At 38.6% G+C, this 24209-nt stretch overlaps 1 protein-coding gene across 3 annotated transcripts; it reads right to left on the reverse strand.

Annotated features, from left to right (window-relative positions):
• Positions 1 to 47: 47 nt before the first annotated feature.
• On the reverse strand, positions 48 to 23875 carry LOC136249825 (uncharacterized). Of its 3 annotated transcripts, none has more exons than XR_010698344.1 (8): positions 23023 to 23875; positions 21358 to 22975; positions 20940 to 21310; positions 20582 to 20887; positions 15613 to 15921; positions 958 to 1053; positions 266 to 416; positions 48 to 204 (listed from the first exon to the last, which is right to left on the reverse strand). XR_010698344.1 is itself a non-coding variant. In XM_066041948.1 (8 exons), exons 1-8 carry the CDS (start codon positions 23828 to 23830, stop codon positions 152 to 154), a joined length of 3654 nt encoding a protein of 1217 aa, XP_065898020.1. In that variant the 5' UTR covers positions 23831 to 23875; the 3' UTR covers positions 48 to 151. The 3 variants fall into 3 exon arrangements, 2 of the variants coding, with proteins under 2 accessions (XP_065898020.1, XP_065898021.1); XM_066041948.1 differs by having other exon boundaries at positions 266 to 358; XM_066041949.1 differs by lacking the exon at positions 958 to 1053 and having other exon boundaries at positions 266 to 358.
• Between the last annotated feature and the right edge of the window lie 334 nt (positions 23876 to 24209).

A 24209-nucleotide genomic window follows, 5' to 3' on the forward strand; every position in this document is an offset into this window, starting at 1 on the left:
AATGTGCTGGAACACATATGAAAAAATAAAATAAATTGTTAACCAAGTATTGTAAAATCACTGCCACTGGTGATACTGCTACAAAATAGTTACAGACACACATGTGGTTATGTGTGTATGTGTGTGGCGTGTTCATGTGTACATGTACAAATCACATGGTCATGTGTCTTGGTAACTTTAATAATGATGACGACTGATCAACAACTACAGTGGACAAGAATGGATACAACAACAATCAGATACACGCAACTCTTGCTACACTAACCTGTTTTATTGGTTACATAAAGTGTCTGCTTCTTTGTACTCTCAGCTTTGGTGAGTTTATTTTTGGTCCCACTTTTTGCTGGTGGTAAAAGATCTGTGCAAATGAACACAGTGAGTAAGCTGCCATAGTTCAGTATATAGCTACAGAAGACCTATAGGGGGGTACTTATAACAAAGTGACCAATATACAGACTGGAAGCATGCAGACAATGAGTTACAAATTGTAAGAAAGATATAATACAACACATATCACAATGTAGTACAAAACATAAACTCAATCTTCAAGCTAAGCTGTATGACTTGTAAATATGTGTATATGTCAGAAGTTTTACATGGTTATTAGCCATTTTAATGCACAGGGGCATGCGGAGGGGGGTTTCCAGGGGTTCAGGAAACCCCTTTGGATTTTAGACAGTACCTGAAAATGCTGAAACATTCAGAAATTGAAATTTCAAGTTTGCAGAATCTGGAATCTGTCATGGAACAGGACACATTTTAAACTTTTATTTAGTTAAATAATAGTTTCTATAGCAACACCTATAGCATTGTTCTGAATTATGTGTTTGGTGAAAAGATCGAGATACTCTAATAAAGCAGTCAGGCAATATAATATAACAGCCACTTAGCTGTAGAGGAAACCCCTTTTCAAAATTCCTGCGTACACCCCTGATACACAATGAAAATGCTGATCACCTCTGTCTGTGTCTTGGCTACATCCAGCTACTACAGCAGTTGCTCCATGATCCCTACCAACTGGTCCCACAGGAGGTCCCGTTGCCTGATATGCATCTAAACGAGAAACAATATAAAATACCATAGCCATGACCATGGCAAAAAGAGCCTTAAGAATATATCAGAGACTGAATTGATACAATCTTAACACCATGTGAGCATCATCATGCAGTATGGTAGGATAATGGAGGTTTGGGTTTTTCTGGCCAAAAATAATACCATCCTGGTGCCTTGGCAATATTGATTAGGTATAAACCAAGTGTGCCTTCAGTACAACCCTAAATGATTCCAATAAGTAGCTACAAAGTTTTTTTTTCAATAAAATTTTTTGCTAACTGCCTGCCTGCCTGATGCCTTCAGACAGGCAGGCAAAAACTCGATAACGGCTAAGGCTATGGGCTTAATTTCTTCACTGTTCGACATTGCTTTGTCCCGAAATGTACCTGCAGTATGTAAAATATATGCATCATGTTTTTGTAGTGTAATATCTAAATAATGTAAAGTAATGTAATGTTGTACTTATAATTAGGTAGTAATATAGTGTGATGTAATTCCACGTGTATTCTAATACTTTAAGACTATATTGTTATCCTTGCCATCGCGGTTAGCACATGGTGACGGACTGGGATCTCTACGAAAAAGAGAGTATTAGATTGTTCTTTTGCTAATAGTTCATATCAAGTGGCTAGGGGTTCGTTATTATACGGAACGGAGCGGAATGGAACAGTTCCGTTACATTATTTTATGGAACGGAACATTCATGTACTTACTTTTTAACATAAAATTTAATGTGTGCCTGTATAGTAGCTAGTAAACTAATAACGCATCCCAAGGATGAAACCACAGTTACCTGTTAGTTCTTCACGTTATCGGTCTAAAACAGCAAAGTACCTAGCACTAGTCTGGCACTGCCCGCCCCTTCGCAAAAAGTAAGGGTCTGGTGAAATACAAATACTGAATCATTTCTACCGCCCAGATTCGGCAGTAGTCAATTAATGCGTGCCAATGACATTCACACAGAAATTGCCTTGGCAACACAAATTCCATAATAAGGCTTTATAGCATATAGAAATAACTGTTGCCCCTAGCAACCTGAATTTCCCAGTATTATTAGGTGATGATGCCTAAAGTAACTTCTCCAAATTTTGAAAGGATAGCATATATATGTCATAAGATATGACATTTAAAATTTGTGGTTTTCTCATACATATCACATATATCTCAATATTACAGAATTTGTAGGTGTGAATGTCAACAATAAACTTTCCAAGTTTTAAATGGATAGTGTATATAGGTCATAAGATATGACATTACTTGAATCCCATGATTTGTGTGATTACTGAGAAGGGGCAACTGTCGTCGACAATGTATGGGAAAATTGCAACTTCAACATGTCATATCTTCATGACTTATTTATGCTATCCTTTTAAAACTTGGAGAAGTGACTTAAGACATTGACACCTACAAATAATGTAAAATTTAAGTTGCTAGGGGCAACGGTTGAAGTTTTCATTATGAAATTTGTCTATTGAAGTGCAATCATCTGACGTAACAAGCATTACGTGCGCTGTCTAATTGAATTCCTTTTGAAATGATTTGGTATTTGTATTTCACCACACCCTTACTTTTTGCGAAGGGGCGGGCAGCACCAGACTAAGCTAGTACGTGAGTAACATGAGGCAGTTACTGGCAAGATCATATTGATGTGTGTATCGAGTTTGTAAGAATCCCTGTCGGTTCCTGAAGTTGTCAAGATATTAAGAACAAACTATGAATTGACAACAAATGTTCCTTTTTTATAGAGACAGAAGTCTGAGTTGTTGTTGAGGTATGAAAGTCTGGATTTATACACTGTATGGCTGGAAGTGTGAGAATCCTGTGGAAGGACAACTCTTCAGAGAATGGGAAATTATGTCTTAGCAAGTTCTTCAGATAGACAAGTGTTTGATAAATTTAGAGAATCTTCTTTTTGTCAAAACTACTGAGGGTCTTTGGTGGTGACTTACCTGCTACTCACAGAATTCATGAAGATACAAAACTTGCTTGTTCAGTAAGTGGGAAACATTACATTAGTTTTCCAAGCAAACATTTTCATGACCTCTGTCAACAGACCAGGAACACTCTTTATGGGCCAAGCCCATCAGGTATGTATAGATAGTGTTTACTTTATTTTGTGATAGAAGACAAGCCCAACTTTTTTTACATAAATGAATAATGGCTGACATAGCCTTGCTGCCTACTACATGGTAATTGTGATTGCAGGGGCTCGTGATGTGATGTGCAATTAATTTTCTGCTATACTATACAGTATATCCTCAAGCTCTAGTAATCTAAACATTTGCTAATCTGAACAGCAGAAATAACTGTTCTGTTATGAATATTTTGTCAGCAGATGCATGTTCTATTAGAGTAATTAAACTAAGCTCTGTACATATCAATGGGTCACAAATGTAAACAAATTCACTAGTCTGAACAAACTTTTGTCAATTTGACAACACAGTTGTTGAAGGTCCACTGTATATGCCACTGTATAATACTGCTCTTGTTTGAGAAGCATAGTTATATTGCTTGGTGAGTAATACTCACTACTGTACACACACACACACGCACGCACGCACACACACACAAAGAAGCCACTCATTTGACCAGGAGATACTGACTAGCCCATTTGCAGGTGAGCTAACTTTCAGTACAGCACTAGGGCCTCAAGAGAGTAGCAATGCCTGGATCAGCGATCTGGTCCATATCTCTTTCAAAAAGCATGATGTGCATGCATGATATAGTTGGCTTACAAGGCAAGGCAGTGGAACTTGACTTAACAGTACACGCACCCATCGGTGACAAATAATTTTGCATGAATCATCATTTTTACTTTTTGTGCTCCACATCTGTGTGACAATTGCTTCTTTTTACAGTCACAGCAATGGACAGTAATCAGTTGTGGGATGGTGTACCATTATGGGATGATGTACCATTATGGGATGGTGTACCATTATGGGATGATGTACCATTCACTGATTCTAGTGCAAGTACAAGAAGAAGTAACCCAACACAAAGAATGATGTTCTAGATACATACAAATCCTCAACCTCCACCACAGCATGGTGGATGGAAAATCTAAAACTTGCTAAACTCAGACAAAACAACTATAATTACTGGGGCTTGGCTAAGTGCTTCTGGTGCAGGATTCTTAACTATGGATTTTGAAATTGAGTCAAGCAAATAATCCACGAATCACTGGATAACTGTAGCCAATATTGGAAGTGATGAGCCAGAAGAAATCTGTGCTTGTGTATTTAAACAGCATTTTACATTTGATCAGATGTCTAGAATCTCAGAAGTTTACTGCTTTCCCTGTTAGAAGCAAATGACACCATGGCCTGAAGATTGTGAGCAAGGAAGATGTGAAAGTGTTTTGCATATGCCAAATGCCAACAGCTCCAAAGCAGCCAGAGATGATATGTTGCACAATATGTGAATCATGGTTCCATTCAGAAGTCTGCCTGCTTTACAAATGTACCCAACACTGCTGTCTTGAATATTGGTCATGTCCTAAATGTAGTGACAAACAAATTTAGTTGTACAATTTAATTAATTTTGCCAGGTTGATGTTAGCTATACATAGAAGCATCTGTATTAATTTACTTGGACTGAACTGTTTGTGTACAGAGAATATTATCGTTTTGTATCTGGGGTGGCGTTGTCTAGGTAAGCATACCATGTATAGACCATGAGTATTGGCTACCAATGAATACTGCATGCTCTATAAGCTGCACGTTTTACCCATTCTATGTTTACCAATTCTATGCTGACCCTTACCTTATGTGAAGGGCAATTTAAACATTTCTAAAGTCTAAGTTTTTAGTTAATTGTGTATGTATGTAATTGGTGTTTCAAGTTGTTATGTATAGGGCACTGCTATGTAGTAGTAGTTTTCTACTGATGCAGTCTTCCCTAACAAAAAGGGTTGTGCACTGCCAAACTAGCTTAAGCACAACCGTAGATTATACATTCTTTACCCGTAAAATATCTATGGCACATGATCAAAAAATAGTTCCGTTCTGTAAAATAATGTAACGGAACTGTTCCGTTCCATTCTGTATAATAATGAACTATTGGCTAGACTAATGGTGTCATATCAAGTGGCTCCCCCAAGTGCCTTCAACTTCTCCAACCCTGAGGAATGGCCGAAATGGATTCGCCAGTTCCAGAGATTTCATCAGGCATCTGGTTTGAGTGAAAAGAGCTCCAAGAACCAAGTAAACACGCTTGTTTATACTATGGGCGATGCAGCCAACGATATCCTTTCTTCATTTGGTCTATCAGACAACAACAAGAAGATGTATGAGACAGTGGTGGTGAAGTCACTTCATTAAGAAACGTTAACCAGAGAAAGCAAGAAGAGGGTGAGTCAGTTGATGAATTTATTACAGACCTGCATTGCCTGTCTGAACATTGTAATTACGGTGGACTGCGAGAGGAGATGATTCGTGATAGAATTGTTGTTGGGCTACGCGATTCTACCTTGGCTGAGAGGTTGCAACTAGTAGCGGATCTAACTCTTGAAAAAGCCATAACAGCAGCCCGCCAGGTGGAATCTGTAAAGAAGCAACAGAAAGTAGTTAGAGCTGCAGAAGGTAGCCACTCTACACAGTTGAAGATTGACGTTATAGGCACCACAAAGTCTAGTGGCAAATCAGTTGGAACTAAAGCAGCTGTTAAGCAACCAGTCAAGCCAGTCCCTCCTACTGTTTCAAAGATATGTACCAGATGTGGAAAGCGTCAGCATCTTGGTAAGCAGCAGTGTCCAGCTTGTGATGCAACATGTCGAAAGTGTCACAAACGTGGCCATTTTTAAGCTATGTGCCGAACTAAAGCACTGAAAGTTGTTTCAACTGAGGAGCAGGGAGACTCAGACACAGCAGACTCATTTGTGGGAGTAATTACAGAATCTGAATCTCTGCAATCAGTACTGGAACTGAGCCATGAATGGTTACTAATTCGTTGAACACATTTCTGCAGATTGATACAGGGGCTGATGTCAGTGTCATTCCAGAGAAGCTTTATAAGAAGCTACAGGCACCACTACTAGAATCTACCAAGAGATCCCTCATTGGACCTAGTCAAGATAAGCTACAAGTACGAGGACAGTTTACTGGTACTCTTGTACACAATAGTAAAACAGTGCAAGACGTAGTCTACGTGGTCAAAGGATTACATAAAGCCTTTATTGGACGTCCAGCAATCACTGTATTGCAGTTGGTCTCTCATATCAATGCTATTGACTCTGTTTGACAGGGAATAGTTTTCAAATTTCCAATGTTGTTCAAAGGTCTTGGTACCATTGACAGTGAGTACAACATAGTACTGAAACATGATGCAAGACCATACGCCCTTGTAACACCCCGAAAAATTCCTTTACCTCTGAAATCTCAAGTTGAAAAGGGGCTCCAACGTATGGAGAAATTGGGTGTTACCCATAGAGTTAATACTCCAACTGAGTGGTGTGCAGGGATGGTCGTTGTCTCCAAGGGCAACAACAAGGTACGCATATGTGTTGACTTAACTAAACTTAATAGGAGTGTGTGTTGTGAACACCATATTCTCCCTTATGTGGAGCAGACTCTAGCACAGCTAAATGGGGCCAAGGTGTTTAGTAAATTAGATGCCAATTCAGGTTTTTAGCAAATAAGATTGTCAGAAAAGTCTGCATTATTGACCACTTTTATTACACCTATGGAAAGATTTTGCTTTAACCATTTGCCATTTGGCAAAACATGTGCTCCAGAGTTTTACCATGCAGAAGAGGATGTCCCATATTTTGTCTGGCTTGCCAGGTGTGGTCAGTATGATTGATGACATTTTAGTATTTGGCCAGTCCCAGGAAGAGCATGACCACAGACTAGAATTAGCTCTTGATAGAATTAACAAGGCTGGCATTACTCTCAATTCTGAGAAGTGCGAATTTTCAAAGAAATGTGTAATTTTTTTGGGCCATATGATTGATGATTCAGGTATTCACCCAGACCCAGAGAAAATTCTGGCTATTCAGCAGATGAAAACACCAACCAGTGTTTCTGAGTTGCGTCGTTTTTTGGGCATGGTGACCTACTTGAGTAAATTCTCTCCCAATTTGTCCCAAAAGGTCAAAGATTTGTGTGATCTTTTAAGTACCAAGAATGAGTGGTTTTGGAACACATGCCAGCAAGAAGCTTTTGACCAGATTAAGTAAGGGCTTAGTAGTACTCCTGTTCTGGCACTTTATGATCCTGGTAAGGAGACCATGGTCTCAGCCAATGCCTCCAGTTTCGGCATAGGTACAGTTTTGGCACAAAAACAGAGTAACCACCAGTGGCAGCCAGTTGCATGTGCCTCCAAATCACTGACTTCAACTGAAGAAAAGTACGCCCAAATTGAAAAAGAGGCATTGGGCATAACTTGGGCATGTGAGAGGTTTAGTGAGTACTTGCTTGGTATGTTATTTAAGATTGAAACAGACCACAAGCCTTTGGTGTCACTCTTGGGTGTTAAGAATTTGGAAGAGTTACCAGTTCGAATCCAACATTTTCGAATGAGACTAATGAGATTCACCTTTACTATCTCACATGTCCCAGGCAAAGACCTGACAATTGCCGACACTCTGTCCCGTGCCCCTGCAACAACAGCGTCAGATGCTGATGTTTGTTTCTGTCAGGACGCTGACATGTTTGTTAATGTTTTGTTTATCAACTACAGAAAAGCGACTTGCTGAGGTGAACTGACAGAAACAAGCAGAAGATGAAGTTTTCCAGCAGTTGAAGAAATACTGTAAGTCAGGATGGCCCAACAAACATGACGTGCCTGTTGTACTTAGACCATACTTCTCAGTATCAGCTGAGGTACATGACATCCTGATGCGTAATAACCGAATTCTGGTTCCATTTTCTATGTGTCAAGACATTCTAGCCAGATTGCACACAGGACACCAGGGGATCACAAAGTGTCGCAGAAGAGCTTTACAATCTGTTTAGTGGCCTGGCCTCAGTAAGCAGTTAGTGTCGACCTGTGTGGAGTGTTGTAGAAACAAGTACCAGAATGCTGAACCTTTACTACCAGCTTCATTTCCCAAGCTTCCATGGCAAAAAGTTGCCAGTGATTTGTTTGTGTGGAAGAATTCACACTATCTCTTGGTCATTGACTACTTCTCTAGATATATTGAGATAGCGAAGTTGACTCCTGAAAGTACAGGTTATGTCATTAAACACATGAAATCAATTTTTGCGAGGCATGGGATACCACAAGAGTTGATCTCGGACAATGGTCCACAGTATTCCTCGAGGGAATTACTAACTTTGCTAAGGAGTATGGATTTGTACACACTACTAGTAGTCCTCAGTATCCACAGGCAAATGGTAAAGCTGAGCGGGCGGTGAGAATGGTGAAAGCATTTCTTGAGAAGTCAAGGGATCTATACCTTGCTTTGTTGACATATCAGGCTACACCGATCACGGACACTGGCTATAGTCCTGCAGAATTACTAATGAACAGAAAGATTAGAACCACCTTACTAATTTTACCGCAGGATCTTAAAGGTTACGGTATAGTCGCGGGAAGTCATTCAAATTTTTGAATGCCTATCGATACTTTTTGAGAAGCCCATAAAGCCAGTCTAGTAGCGTGAAAAGTTTTAAATGAAGCGAGGGGTCCGACACTCTTGAAATCTCGTACGCTTCGTCAGAAATCACATTTGAAATCATGAAATCACACACTCAAAAGAAATCAGAAATCACACTTTTGAAAATGAAAATCGTAAAACTCCGTATATTTCCGTAAATTACGGACGCATTGAATTATGCGATATTGATTATTAATTGGAACATAACAGAAGTGATTTAAGGCCCGAATCACTTGATCTGGTACTGGTTCGGCTGCCAATCTCTAGAATTTTACAGCCCAAGCTGAGTCCACTAATGGTCAAAAGCTTCCATCACTGGAGCCATAGATTTTAGAGGCGCGTAAGCGCCTCTAAAATCTATGCTGGAGCCACACGAGTGATCTGAGAATCCATCTCGGAATCTTATTCAGTTTTAACTAGCAATTTAGGCTCTACTCGCAGCCACAAGTGACAGTACATCATAGTGACTGCATGGGTTAATGATGAAACGGGTAAACCATGTAGAAGGGCTGCAAACTATAAGCACACTTTTGCAAAGAAAGTAGTTCCCAGCATTAGCTTCAGGACAAATAATTATGCAGCTTGTCTAGAAAATATGTATGTCAGTACTGGTTAGTAACTAGCTACTAGGTGTAACTTTTCAAAGATTAGCTCACATAATATGATTCTGCTTGTTCAGCTGACCCACTAAACATCTTTACATAACTCGCAAGCAAACATTTCATATAAAACAATCCTGGCATACACAATGAAGACCATGGATGTATCCAGATCAGTTGACTGTGTAATTAGGTGTTTCCTGTCACTGTGGTTGTTAGTCAATATGAAATGAGATCAGGGTTGTTAACAGAGAGCCATTCCAGTTTTCAATACCATTGTGAAGGAAGGGATGTGCACGTTACTGATGTTAGCAGAGATATTGTTTATGTCAACTTTCAGGTGTGATTTAATCTATTGTGTATTATAAAACTGGTAGGTAATACATATAAGTAGCTATCTTTCTGCATATAGCTAAGTCAGCTTCATGCAGATTAAATACATCACATATTGATCAGATAAGGTTTATAAGTTCTGCTAAATTTTGCAGGTATGTTCATTGCTGGCAATGCATCATACTGGTTTGCATTATATTATCTGAAGAACTGATAATGCAGGATGCATTGGAGCTAACAGTGTATAGCACACAAATTTTACGGAGAACGATTACCTAATCAGTGACTTTATGGAAATACAATGCTAAAATGGTCCTCAGACACTATGTTCTTTGCTTGGAGGACATTACAGATTTTGTTTAGGTTTTATAATGTAGTTAAGTAGGTGTAGCTTGTAAGTAGTTTAGTTTATTGTAATTAGTGTGGTAGTTTGTAATTTGCTAGTCTTTGTATTCTTTTGTGCTTAACTTTTCTGTGTACTTGTTTGTTATCTATTTTTGTAAATAATTTTACACCTTTTTCATTACCTGATCATTACTGATTGAGTCCAAGTCTATCTCCTACCAAAGATACTGTTTTAAATTCATCATAACTCAGTGATAAAAGTGTAACTGAAATCATGTGGACCCACTGATGACACACAACCATGTAATAGTAACCAATTCCAATATACTTAATTAATCACATGTATCACCATCAGCTACTTTTATTATTATTATTGCTGGGCATGCCGATGTGCCAAGGGGACGTGAGTAATGCTCCAAGGAAAAAATACACAAGATAACAACAGTACTGCTTTATTATATCTACCGGTAAAGACGATACTCGACAATGCCTAACATTGCCTATACCATTTTTACTTTACAGCACAAGTATGTAGTAGCTTTTTGATAATGCATGCTTTCTGACTCAATCACTGAAGTTGGCAAATATAGCTAGCCGCCGGCATTTTTACGAGGCAATCCACGACTTATCTGCAGCCTATCAATACCATTATCCTCTTAGCCACACAATGTTCAACTAGACACCACTACCCTTACCACTTCATCCAGGTACTTAGCTACATGAACCGGCATTCCTTCTTTCCAAGAGCTGTCAACCGGCATTCCTTCTTTCCAAGAATTGATGACAGCTCTTGGAAAGAAGGAATGCCGGTTCATGTAGCTAAGTACCTGGATGAAGTGGTAAGGGTAGTGGTGTCTAGTTGAACATTGTGTGGCTAAGAGGATAATGGTATTGATAGGCTGCAGATAAGTCGTGGATTGCCTCGTAAAAATGCCGGCGGCTAGCTATAACTAGGCCAGTGCGGCATTCCTTGATCCATGCCTATTATTTTTTTACCCTTGTTAGAATATAACTTATGCACGAAGTTCTGGGACAGCTTCTATTCATTTTTAGACAGCCTCTTTACACTGTTAGCTTGCCTGTTAATTATCAGCACTACCGTACGACCACAACCACAAACCATCACCGCTACTGGTGCCTGGAATCATGTACTCTAATATCTATGCTGGAATCATCTCAGCCAGACGGCTTTGGCCCCAGAATCTTTGCTTACGAACTAGACTCTAGTGAAGATATAACTTTTACCATCCAGTTTACTGATGACGAAGCTTCTGGACCTGTTCTAGCTCCATGAGAGTCAACAATGGTGAAATCACGAAATCAAAATTGAAATCACGAAATCACAATTGAAATCATGAAATCACTAATGAAATCATTGATTTCAGAGAAATCACTGTGATTTCAAAATCTCGTACGCCCTTCGAGAAAGTGGCGGACCCCCAAAATTAAGGTGAAGCCCTTCATATTTAATGTTTTTATGTAGCTACAGTGTAGTTTGAGGCAGGTGGAACACTACAATTTGTTGTAGTAACACAAGTAAGCCAGCCCTACACCGCTCAGCTCCAGCTGTCACTACCATGTTTTTCCGCCACCAAATACAGCAAAAGCTGTAGGCTCTATTGGCTTTTCTGGGGCATAGCGACACTGTATATTAAATTTATTAGGTCCTGTGGAAGCGTTTTTGGCGTGTTTCTTCCCAGTGACTCAGACACAAGCCTTCAAAGAGCTTGTTTCACTCGAAAAAACTGCTAAAAATTCAATAAAACGTCTATACAACCAGTAACTTAAAAAATTGCTTCCACAGGACCTAGATATTTTAGTTGTTTAGCCACTTGTGTTGAAATTATAAGGATTTAGTAATCTGTTAATCTGGTTTTTGGCGGGCGCAGTTTTATAAAACATCGTTCTATTGTAGACCACACACCCAAGAACAGTCGTTGTTCTGTAGTAAAAACAAACAAGCACAATTAGTTGTATTGCTAACACAACACAGTTGTTGAAATTATTTATCCCTGCTTGGTTTAAAGCAGGTTTTGTAATTTGTTCTGCCCACGCATTTAAAACTATTCCGTAACCTTAAGCCAAAAATTCCAGACTACTGTGAGCTGCAGTTCTTTGAAGAACAACTGAGACACAGGTGGAACAGAAGTTTGATGGGCGTCATGCAGCTCACAGTTTAACCCCGTTAAAGGAGGGAATGACGGTCTGGATTCCTGATCACAACTACTCAGGCAAGGTTATATCCCAAGTAGGACCCCAATCTTACTGGGTATCTGTACCATCTGGAACACTTAGACATAATCGCCGACATTTGATTATTTCACCTAATGAACAGTTTGATGAAAATGTAGACTTGGATTCTTTACCAGATCTGTCTGAGGACACTTTATGTTATGCTAACCATTGCCATACTCCGGATCCATCTGTACCACCCATACGTGATGGAACTGTATACACATGTTGTGGGTGAGCTTCGAGACCTCCTCAACGCTACTCTCCTGACAATAACTAACTGTAGAGTTCATATCTTGTAAGTAGAATGTATTGCCGTAACCTATGTAATGTACCTATATATTCTTAGTAGGGGAGATGTAGTGTAATATCTAAATAATGTAATGTAATTTTGTACTTATAATTAGGTAGTAATATAGTGTGATGTAATTCCACATGTATTCTAATACTTTAAGACTATATTGTTATCCTTGCCATCGCGGTTAGCACACCTTTGTCTTACTTTGTGTCGCATTTCTTTTTGCTGACAGTCCAAGATGTCAATTCGTGGTAGTGCAATGCATGGCTTCCCATTTGTAAATGAGAATTGTCCGTATTTTCTGTGGTGACTGGATTGATTGTAGAGATGCTTCTAGTACTATTCTTCATTGTGGTATTGAACATGGGGGAAGGGGGCTGAAAATAGGTGAAAGTGAAGCATAATGGCCACTTCACTTTCGATCATATGCAAATCACCCGTATTCTTCATGGTGACTGGATTGATTGCAGAGGTGCCTCTCCTACTGTTCTTTGTAGTGCTGTGTAACGGGCTGAACATAGCTGAAGTGGAATGGCCACTTCACTTTCGAAATTGATAGCTGGGCATAGGCGGCAGAAGAGGGGGTGCTGGGGGTGCTCAAATCAAAGCTGTATTGTGCAATAGTTGTCACGTGAACTTCCAGAAACTTGTCAATCACGATCGAAGTACTCTAATAGAGCAGTCACCCCAATACAACAGTCAAGCATGTGTCAGAAAGTACTAGTATTTGAAATAACAGCTAAAACCACCGAAAATGCCTCCAAATTCAATCTCCTGACACCTACTTTTTAAAATTTGGCATGCCCCTAGACCCCTTAGAATTAGCATGCTTCGCATGCTTGGTGTGTACTACTATCACCATAAATCTTGGGCACCCCCAACTGTAGCACCCTTCCGCCTCCTATGCTGGGGTACGTGTTCAGATTAACTCTGGCACTATTCTTTCTTTTGATGCGGTATGCGTGGGTTCACCAGTCATAACAATGTTACAAAAACGTGAACTAACAAGTATAAGGAAAAATTAGGTATTTGTTGGATTAAGAAAGAAAAGTAGAAGAAACAAGAGAGGTCGCCTACACCTACAGATATACTAGTGGACATTTAATCCCTAATTCAGTCATGGGTAACAGACTGAAGTATGGATTAATATATCTGCAGGTGTAGTTCATTAATAGTTCATTAATATATCTGTAGTTCATTAATATATCTGCAGGTGTAGGCAACCCCCCACTTTTTTTTTCTATGATCCCTAATTTAACTTAAAATTTCTAATTTTTCCTTACACTTGCATGGTTTAACTTTTAATAGTCATACCAATTTTAGCAATCTCCCTAGCTTTTGGCTATTGATATAGTCCCTACATAGCACTTAAAAAATTTGCTTTTTTAATATCACACATGGAGAGAGGTTTGTATTGCCTTTAAGCCAACAATAATCAGCCATTGTACAGTGCCCTAAAATAAATTCAATGCACGACACATGCACTTGTAGATTATGTAACTAGCTGTTGTAAATAAGTAATTTCCAAGGCTAAGCTCACACCATGCATCATGAGGGCATCACCACCACTAATAAAAACTTCCAGCTGGATTTTTGTTTTAACTCTGCTTGATTGGCCAGAAATTTGGTAAAATAGATTTTTAACTATACTGCAAAGAATTCATGTCAGGGGCAAAGCCAGGATTTTTCAAAGGGTTTCCAACAGCGACACTACATTACAAGCAGCAGGGGTAGCCGAAAGACTTTAATAACTTGTAAACACTCAAAAGAATTTTGAACTATTTCCTTGTGATCTATTTTGTCCAGCACCTTACAATCTATAGTACAGGGGGTGCTGACAGCCCATGGAAAAATGGAAATAAAATTTATAAGGGTATTGAGGATGTGCCTGTACACCAAGTATAATAATACAGTGGAACCTGTGTTACGGTCACCTGGATTAAGCGATCAATTCTACATAACGGCCATGGTCACGAGGTCCCAAATATTTTCCCATGCAAATGTATGCATTGTGGTCTGCATTAAGCGGTCACCTGTCTAACATGTATAACAGCCAACCAACAATTCGCCTATGAATCACTGTATATGTAACTTTCTCCTTCGTATAGTGGTCACTACCTTTTATGGTGGCTTGTTAAGCCAATTGCCTGGTACTATGGCACCGTTTCAATTAATGCGCAATTATCACACTTCCTGCCTTTCAATGAATACTATATAATCTATCAGGCTTGATTGCTTAAGCATATTCAATAGCTATAACCAACATTCATAGACTTGCCTTACCCTTTCTGTACTAAATATTCAGACTGTATTACGGTTGGCGCAAGCCTCTTAATAATAATTACTCATTTATAAAGGTCATAGCCACTAAAATGCTGCTGACCACCTTATGCAGGTTTTCTCTATAACAGCCACCTGTACATAAAGGCCAGATATATCTGGTCCCAAGGTGACCATTATAGACAGGTTCCACTATAATAACATAAGAGGTCACCCCAATCTATTCCCATGACTAAAATACTGCAGACCAGCAGTATAACTTTTCTAATGCTATAATGTCTTCTTTCTTCAATGAAAAATGCTGAAATTCAATGCAATGCAACATTTTCCAACAATAAAGTTCTGTCTATACATAGGAATGCTCTATTAGAATATATTTGACTGCTCTATTATAAGTATGTACAACCCTGAAAAACAGCTAGTGGAGAGTTAACATTTCAGCCAACCCGATGATTAGTGGTGACAGCAAAGGCGTTAATAACAGACATGTACAGTTTGGTTCCATTACAAGTGTGGGAAATAAGTTAACACTGCACTTTTATGGCTTCCTTATATGAAATGGATGGTGGAAATTTTGATTGGCCATAAATTGTGTCAGATATTAGATTTTTAAATATTTTTAGTGGGTCAAGCAGTACTACACAAATGAGACAAATTTCAAGATTGCGTGTAATCACATCCATAAAAATCTTATTGAGGATCCAGCTCAACGCGTACATGCTATAGGGTATAGGTGAGGAGGCTGAATCTCTGAAACCCTTGGAAACCCCCTCCTATGCCTGTGGAGGTTATTTTGAAGAGTAAGCTGTTTAGTTTATTCAAAATGATGCTGTTTTCACTTTTTTCTTCAGTTTAGTATACACAGTACTGCTTACCAGCAGTGCCTCTTGATAATTCTGCTCTCATCTGATTGGCTAGCTCAATACAAGAGCCATTATCATGAGCATCTAAAATTAACAAGAATTTATCAAACATTTCAGTTTGTCCAGCTTGAAGGGAGGAGTGTATTTTACTAAATACAAGAGATGCCATTTCTGAATTCTCTGCAGTTTGTTGTATAGCTTGGTTCTCTTCACTACTGATTATTCTAGCAGTTACAAAGTGACATGACAACTCTTTAAAAGGTAAAGCAGTAGCCAGTCTCCCATAATAGTCAGTAAATACTTCCAACTTTCCTCCAGCTCCTGCAACGACACGACCAGTGTAATCACACATGTACATATACAAATCATCATTGCACGTAACTTTTTACTGTGCATTTATTAACTCTCAAATTCCCATGGGCCATGCAATACTTTGCTACAAAATTACACTACCCAACTGAAATAGCCTTATATCTTTTATGATATAATATCGTCACGAACGTTTTCAATACACTGTTTATTTTATTTATTTGTTTATTTATTAAGGCTTTACAGCACAAGAGCTGAAGGCCGTAGGACACCTGGTCCTACAGCCTGTTTAATGTTGTTACAGAAAGTACGTTTGAAAAGGTGGAGAAAGGAGAAAAAATCCATGACTGGACCTGGGCAGCCTCAAACCTGCAGCCATCCAATTAACACTCGAACACTTACAGGAGTCTGCCAGGCGGTCAGGATGTTTTCTTCTTGTCAATTTCATGTATATGTATCCAAGGAACTCTAGAGAGTGACTTATTATCTCAAAGTACCCATGTGGAACCAACTGAGTGCAGTATTGATATCTATGACATGATCAAATAATCTAATTGATACCAAAACAGTCAAGCTGAAAAAAGGATGCAACCCCCAAAAAAGCCAGGATGAAAAAGCTGTAAATGACTGTGATGGTAGGTTAATGGTAAAATTTTTAATAATGACGATTCAGGTAAATTTGTGTTGCCTCCTCCTACACCAAATTCACCTGAATTGATTATCATTATTAAAATTTTTGCAATTAACCTACCATCACAGCCATTTCACCACCTTTGATTTTACAATTTTTTTCACCCTGGCCTTATTAGGAGCTGCTACATTTTTTTACAGCTGGGCTGTTTTGGTATAGACATCACATCATTTTGCAATCACTTTGTACTTTCTTTTTTTCTTACTATAGAAAAGTAACAGCTGAATTCTCAACAGCGTGATTTATTTGTGACAGAGTGACAGCAGTGTTTATTTCTCACACAATTGTAAAGTGTGAATGAAGTAGAACCCAGATATTAAGCCAATTTATGAAGTCTCATATCTCGGAAATGCTTGAAGCAATTTTACTAAAATTTGGCATGTGGGGCTCAGGGGCTTAGATTATTCTTTTTGCACACTTTACAAAAACCATTATAAAATGTAATGCATATAGCTTGATTTTCTTGAGCTTTGGTACACTTTAAGAACATACTGACGTACCACGTTTGGTGCATACCTGATCAATAGTCATAGAGCTATGTGTTAAAACAAGGCCGTCATGTCTACAGGATAAACCGCTTATGGGAACAATCTAAAAATCGGAATGCATATAGGTTAGCCATCATAGCTCAAACCTTTAGTGGAGAAATCTCACTGATAGCTATAGAGTTACAAGGTAAAAACCAGACAACTGTAAATTGTGGGGTTGAAATACTCTAATAGAACAGTTACTGCGGAGTAAAAAAGGTGCATGAAAAATGTCTTAAAATCTCACCAGCATTCAAACCAGGGACCTTCATACTGAATACCCAAATACTTAACCACTGAGTCGCTGCTCTCACGGCTGCTTAATTTCTGTTTTATAAATGAAATTTCTAGCTAAAATAATCTACTCAATAGTAAAGTTCATAATGTCATAGTTCTACCAATGGAAAATCTAGAACATTCTATGTGTGCTCTATTAGAAATCCTTGAAAAAATATGTGCTTTATTAGAGCATTACAAACCTAAACTATACCATTGCAACTTCTCTAGTATTCCATTGAATCAAAGCCAATATTATAAGTACGGGTAGTACACTACCATTAAGACCTACTTGCGCCAATCGTCATCACAATCATCATAATAAGTGCTATATTAATAAAACTTGTGACAAAAAATGCTGGAAATCATATTCTAGCATAAAAGGTGTAGGATTTGCTTTCATTAAAAATTGAGCAACTGCAACTTATCATGTTTTGCATGAAAAATCAAGATACTCTAATAGAACAGTCACTGCAAAATTCTAGTACAATTATGTATACCTAGGAATTTACTTTGTTATAAAACACCATTGCAAAAAAATACAGGCACTATAATACAAGTAAGCACAGAATTATATCAGTATAAATTGGCTTTGGTGTTGGATTGGTAGGTAGGTATTTTTCTGTATTGGTAGAGCACTAGTTTGTCTTCATTGCAAAAAAAAACAATGATTTGTGCTAAAGACAACCTCAAAGCTAGTTAATGTTGGTTTTGGGTATGTAATAGTATTTTTAAAAATTGTTTAAAATGAAGTAGGGATCTATGCAATAAAAAGTAGTGAAACAAGAGATGAACGATGGTATTACAGCATAGCTCGGTGGGAAAGTCCCTATAGTTTAGCATTGAGCAAAATTATAGCTAATGTGACAAAGTAGGGACTTTCCCATCAAGCTATGCTGTATTACCATCATTCATCTCTTGTTTCACCACTTTTTATTGCATAGATCCCTACTGCATTTATAAATTAACATTTAAAAAAAAAAACTAGTTTGTTTAGTTTTTTGTTGTAGCACAGCTAGTTACAGTGTAACTTGTGAGCTAGCTATTAAGTTCCTGTACAGCTTATTAAAGTACGTACTGTGCCAAAATTGGAAGCACATAGGCCCGTAGTAGCATGCATAGCTTACCTTTGACCGTAGTAGCAGTGGCACTCAGATCTATGACCTGTCTCAGTACGATGGTCCACGTTCTATTCACCTGGGCTGGAAGATGTTCAAACAAACGGGCCCTTTCAGTTGTCTGGAGCTTAGCCTTGACTAACAGGATGAAGTAATACAATTTCCACTTGAGTGCTATCCAATCACTCACTGATCTCGCCATCCGGCTGAGTCAGTGTGTTCAGAAGAACAAGCCATTGAGTATTAGTCTGTCTATTAAGTAACAAATCTCTTCATTGATTGCAGTCCAGGAGTTGGCAAAAGTTGAAGTGACAACTCAGCAGCCTTAAGGCGGCATTGAAGTAATTATGTGAAGCCCATTAAACAAGCACCTGTTTTCACCCACGCACTTAATTGAAAATTTTTAAGTGCTAATTCTACAGGAATTTGTATCTAAACAACCTAAGACCATCTACATTACCAGATAAAATTCTGCGAGATAGATTGATTTCTTTACAAGGATACATACCGCATAAATTACAGCCTTCTCTGTCTTATTTCTCTACAACGGAGCAATGCAGCGCCTAGTTGTTTGGCTTACAAACATTTCTTACTTTGTAGAACAATGTGACAGAGTCCGAATTGTGTATTAAAGTATAACAGTTTGAGAAAATACATTTTCGCGGCTTCGCGTAGGGTAAAACACCCTGGAAACAAAGATCTCGAAAAATCTCTCTGTAGCCTTTTAGAGGCATGTTTTCCCAATGCCTGTACCAAATTTTGATGGCCTACAGCATGTAATTTTGAAGATATTAGCAGGATAGTGAGACTAGTTGGCTGGCAAGGGTGCGCTCCGTATAGCACTAATCACAAGACATCAGCACGCTTCGTTTGCCAGTGATTTAACCGAAGTTTTGAAAAAATAATAATAAAAAGTTTTGACAAACTGAAGCCTTCTAGACATGAATATCAAGACATGAATATCATTACTTATATCAACAGCAGTAGCCCAGAAGTCTGATGGAGTTAGTTCTGCCAGCGCCACAATCAGGTTTGATTTACAGTTTCCCAGTTTGTTTGCACATGACCACCAACATCCTGTTCAATTAACCTTGTAAGGCTTCATGCAATTACTTCAACGCCACCTTAATGTTTCAGAGAATGTTTCACCATAGATTTTATGTGCAACACTTGAAATTATAAATGCCTCACTCTTTCAGCAGCATAAGCGCTTTCTAAAATAATTTTGTGGTGTCTACAGAAAAGTGTTGATACGGAAAATCAATGCCTCGGTATGGTTCCGATGCTTGAAGAAGAAGACAACCAACCTCATTGAAGATAAAAGGCAAGACAAGGCGCACAGGGTGTACACTCGTCGGAACCCCAAAAGGCACATCCCACTGGTGAGTTTGTTGTTGTGGTGTAAAATGGTGACTGTGCGCTGCTTCGTTTGGGCTCTAGGATTTCGACTGTGGTCAGTGAGTGAGTGAGACAAAATTTCAAGTTTTGGAGGTTTAAAATTCTATATCCGGTCACCGGTAAATGTTTTCTTGTTTTTTAATGCTGTATTTCATGTTAGATGGACTAATATTATTCCGTAAAGGTGATTTTTATGGTGTAAGATGTCTCCAGGATGATTTTTAAAGGCAGCATTTTAGGCGGCGTACGTCATTTTCAGGGGAATCCCTACTTAAACAGTACTACCGTACTGTTTGATACAAAAAGTGAAAGCCGTCTAAAGAGGGTATATAACCTTTAAAAGCCTGGGTGAAAAAGTTGTGAAATTAAAGGTGGCGGCCATGAAATAGATGCAATGATGTTAATGATAATAAATTCTAATAATGCACACAGCCATCATTAAATTTCATTATCATCATCATTGCAGCCATTTCATGGCCACCACCTTTGATATCACAACTTTTTTCACTTAGGCTTTTTAAAGGCTGCACCCTTTTATATAGCTTGGCTGCTTTTGCATGGTTATTATATTATATATAAGCATCATGCACAGGTACTCATAAGCAACACTTGTGGGCTCCTGCTTGCACAATGAAAACATGCACAGTACATTGCTACTTTACCACTTGAACGCCTGGAAATCTTATCTTTCATTTGCTTTGCTAGTTCCACACACGATAGGCCACCATGTTGTTCCATGATACACAGCAATTTGTCAAGACTGCTTGTTTGACCAGCTTCAAGGGAGCTACGAATATTCTTAAGCAACTTGCAGGCTGCCTGTGATTGCTCTACTGTCTGCAGAATAGCATCCTCTTCTTCAAAGCTTATAACATTTTCACTGACAAAGTGACTGGTCAATCGTTTGACTGGCAAAATGCTGGTCAAACTAGAATAGTGTTTTCTGAACACTTCCAACTTTCTGTCAGCTAATAAAAAAAACAATATTAGATATTAAATGTATTTAATAACTTTGCTCACTTTTTGAAGTAGTGGTAATATTTGGCAAGAGATCATCGTAGTGATTAGGAGGCAACCGAGTATCATTAGAAGTAGCACAGAAAATGGATTTACCATTGGATATGTCACTAAGGGTAACATGGAGTATTGGGCAGTGTGGACAGGGGACAAATCTTATTGGACGTTTCTTTACTGCTGGCAGGAACTCCTTCAAGATATCATCCAGTAATCTAGTTATATCATTGATCAGTTCCCTTCTCTCTTGAGCACTATATAAATCATCTTTATCCGGCATAGTGATAGTTAACTGGATGCTTCCCTTCTCCTCACAATGACTGATGTAGTATATCTGATGAGCTCCCAAGTGCAGTCCCACCTTGCCATACCTCATCCTGTAAAAGATAAGTCTTGACATTTAAGTTAACAACACAGTACATACCATAACAATTTACTTCTTTTCTTCACACTACGACAAATACACTTAGCTATCAACTTGTTCAGAAGACCAATCGGGACAAAACCATCATCAAACTTGAAGTAGATCACTCTCTGCTGTGTAGTATTAGGAGGATTTTTCCTGTCATCACAAGGAACATGAAAAGGAACGATGAAGGTGTCACCGTGTTCAGGTAATAATGGATAGTTCTCTTCGCTGAACCAAGTTTCTCTAGTAATGCAAGTCATCATGTTTAAATGAAGTAGAATATCTATGATCTGTTCTTTTGTTGCCTTTACTACGGTGGGGAAATCTGAGTAGAATTTGTCCAACATGTGCTGGAAAAGACTGCCATGGAGAACACCATACTTTGTAAGCCGATCATATTCCTCATCACAGTCACTCCCAACATAGGAATGTGCAGCAATGATGTAGCTAAAGAGTCTAACTAACCACCAAGGGGACAATATCATTAACTTTTTCATGGATTCAACCTGGCTGAAGTATAAAATGGTACGCTTTTCATGGAGGTAGATCAGAAGATCTTCAAAATCTGGGCTGTTCTTAGTCATTGGTAAGGAGTGATTTGTAACCAAGTCCAGCATATCAGATTTTGATATTATATGCTCTTTACATTGCAAAAGTGCTTCCTCGATTTTAAGGATATAGACTGGTTGATTTCTATTCATTGAAGCAGCAGCTTCACTGGCAGTATTTTTTAAACGCTCTATCTCTTCATCACGAAATTTGTTACTAATAAAAAAGCAAAACTTTTTAAGAGCATTTTTAAGACCTTTACTATTTTTAACAAAGCCAGCTAAATGTTGAGCATAGCGCTTTTCAAAAAGCTCTTTCTCAAGCTGAGGCAAGATCCTGTCTTTGGCAATCTCTCTAGCCACCTTAAGGTCAGGATGTAGTTTGTCAATATGAGTACCAGCTAGTATTGCAGTTGGTTGTAAGTGACCATCTTCTCCTTCCACTGAACAGACAGAATCAACAACCTTTAGCCAGTAGTGGATACCAGAAATGGAACTGTGACACTTTGGTGACTGGTAAGAACCTTCATCTTGAGCAATCTCATCTGTTAACTCCTTGGAGGCATCAAATGTAATCACAGGTACAGTATACTCTGAAATGAAAGGAGATTGAGTGTTGTGAAAGACTGCTTCACCCATGAAGTCCCATATAATGCCATTCAGGTTGCTGAGATCATAGTATGCTGTGTGTGAAGTATTCTTTGAAGCTGGGTCAGAATCCATAGTACAGGAGGCATCCACAGACTTGGCCAAAAATTCCTTTTCCATAAGAATAGAGGGAGCTAGGCACTTGATTCTGATGTACTGTGTAACATAGTCAATGAATTGATCATGGAGGTCAGTGGCCTTGTCAGGTTTGCTCATTCTTTTCCAATTTTTGCAATAAATTTTTTGTATTTCTGCATTGTTTTCCTCATTAGCCACCTGTCTGTCTACAAATTCCTCACCAAGAAACGATGAAACGAGACTAGTCTTCCCAGCGTTCTTTGTCCCTATCATTAGCAACTGTGTGTTTCTTATCTCAACTTGTTCTTTCAAAACCTGCAAATATTCCATCTTGATATTACCATCTTTGTAGTGGCATTCTGCAATGAAATGATAACCTCAAAATAAATGAGACAATACAACCGACCTGTTATCATACTGGTGATTTCCTTGCAGACCTGTGATATTGTGGGACGTCTTTCTGGATCATCACTCAAGCACTTCCTTGTTAGTTTCTTTAGTGGTTCTGTACTGAACTGACCAATGTAGTGTTGACGTCTCTCAGCTTCACTTTCTTTCTTGTAAGTTTGGGGGACTGGTTTGGGCCATTGCTGACTACCAACATGACAGATAACACAACCAAATGAGAACAAATCATATGGTAGCGCATATTGATGGTTTTTTGCCTCCGGTGGCATGAAGTCAATAATTCCTGGAGGCTTTTCAAAGTGTTTTACAAATGGTGCCTCTCTTGCATCTACAAAATCACTGATCTTGGCAACTCTGCTTTTTGTCAACAAAATGTTATTGCAATTCAAGTTACGATGTATCACAGGAGGGTTTAGAGTGTGGAGGTACCCCAATCCTTTACTAACATCTCGTAATACGGATAGCTTAAAATACACAGGAAGATTCTGAGAACTCTCCAGTAATGAGGTAAGGCTACAATCCATCAGTTCCATCACTAGAACTGGTAGCGTAGCTTGATCACTAGGATAATAGACTCCTAACATCTTCACTATGTTTGGATGAACAAGTTTACTGTGCAAACGACACTCGTGTTGAAACTCTTTTTTAACTTGTTTTACATTAGCTTCCACGAACATGTCATGCAACCGTTTACCAGCACAAGCAGCACCATCGTATACCGCTTTAAACACGCTCCCATAAGCTCCGTAGCCTATTGAATCACTTAGTTTCACTCCAGTGATAGTCAAATCCTTGAAGTCGGCCATCTCACAGTAGAGTAATTATACAACCAAGTACCAAGAATAATACGAAATGCGGTTAAAACTACGCTAGCTATACGTCATAAATACCGTTCATCATAACCGAACGTAACCAGAATGTACTAGCTGCTGACCCATAATCAAAAATTTAAGGTATGCATATATAATACATCCAGTGGCTGCACTTGTATTGTTTTGGGTGATTAATCGTCCTGTGCAGGCTATCAGCCTGATAAGCGTTACATATTAGCTGTAGTGTAATAATAATACTAAAAAATAAGTAAGGCCACACCAAGTCAAACCTTAGTTTCTGGTCACCCGCCCGCATGGTAAACCTGAAACCCTAGTTTATGAGGACTATTATTAATATTACAGGTGCTTAAGT

Source organism: Dysidea avara, chromosome 3, assembly GCF_963678975.1.
Source record: "Dysidea avara chromosome 3, odDysAvar1.4, whole genome shotgun sequence".
NCBI lineage: Eukaryota > Metazoa > Porifera > Demospongiae > Dictyoceratida > Dysideidae > Dysidea > Dysidea avara.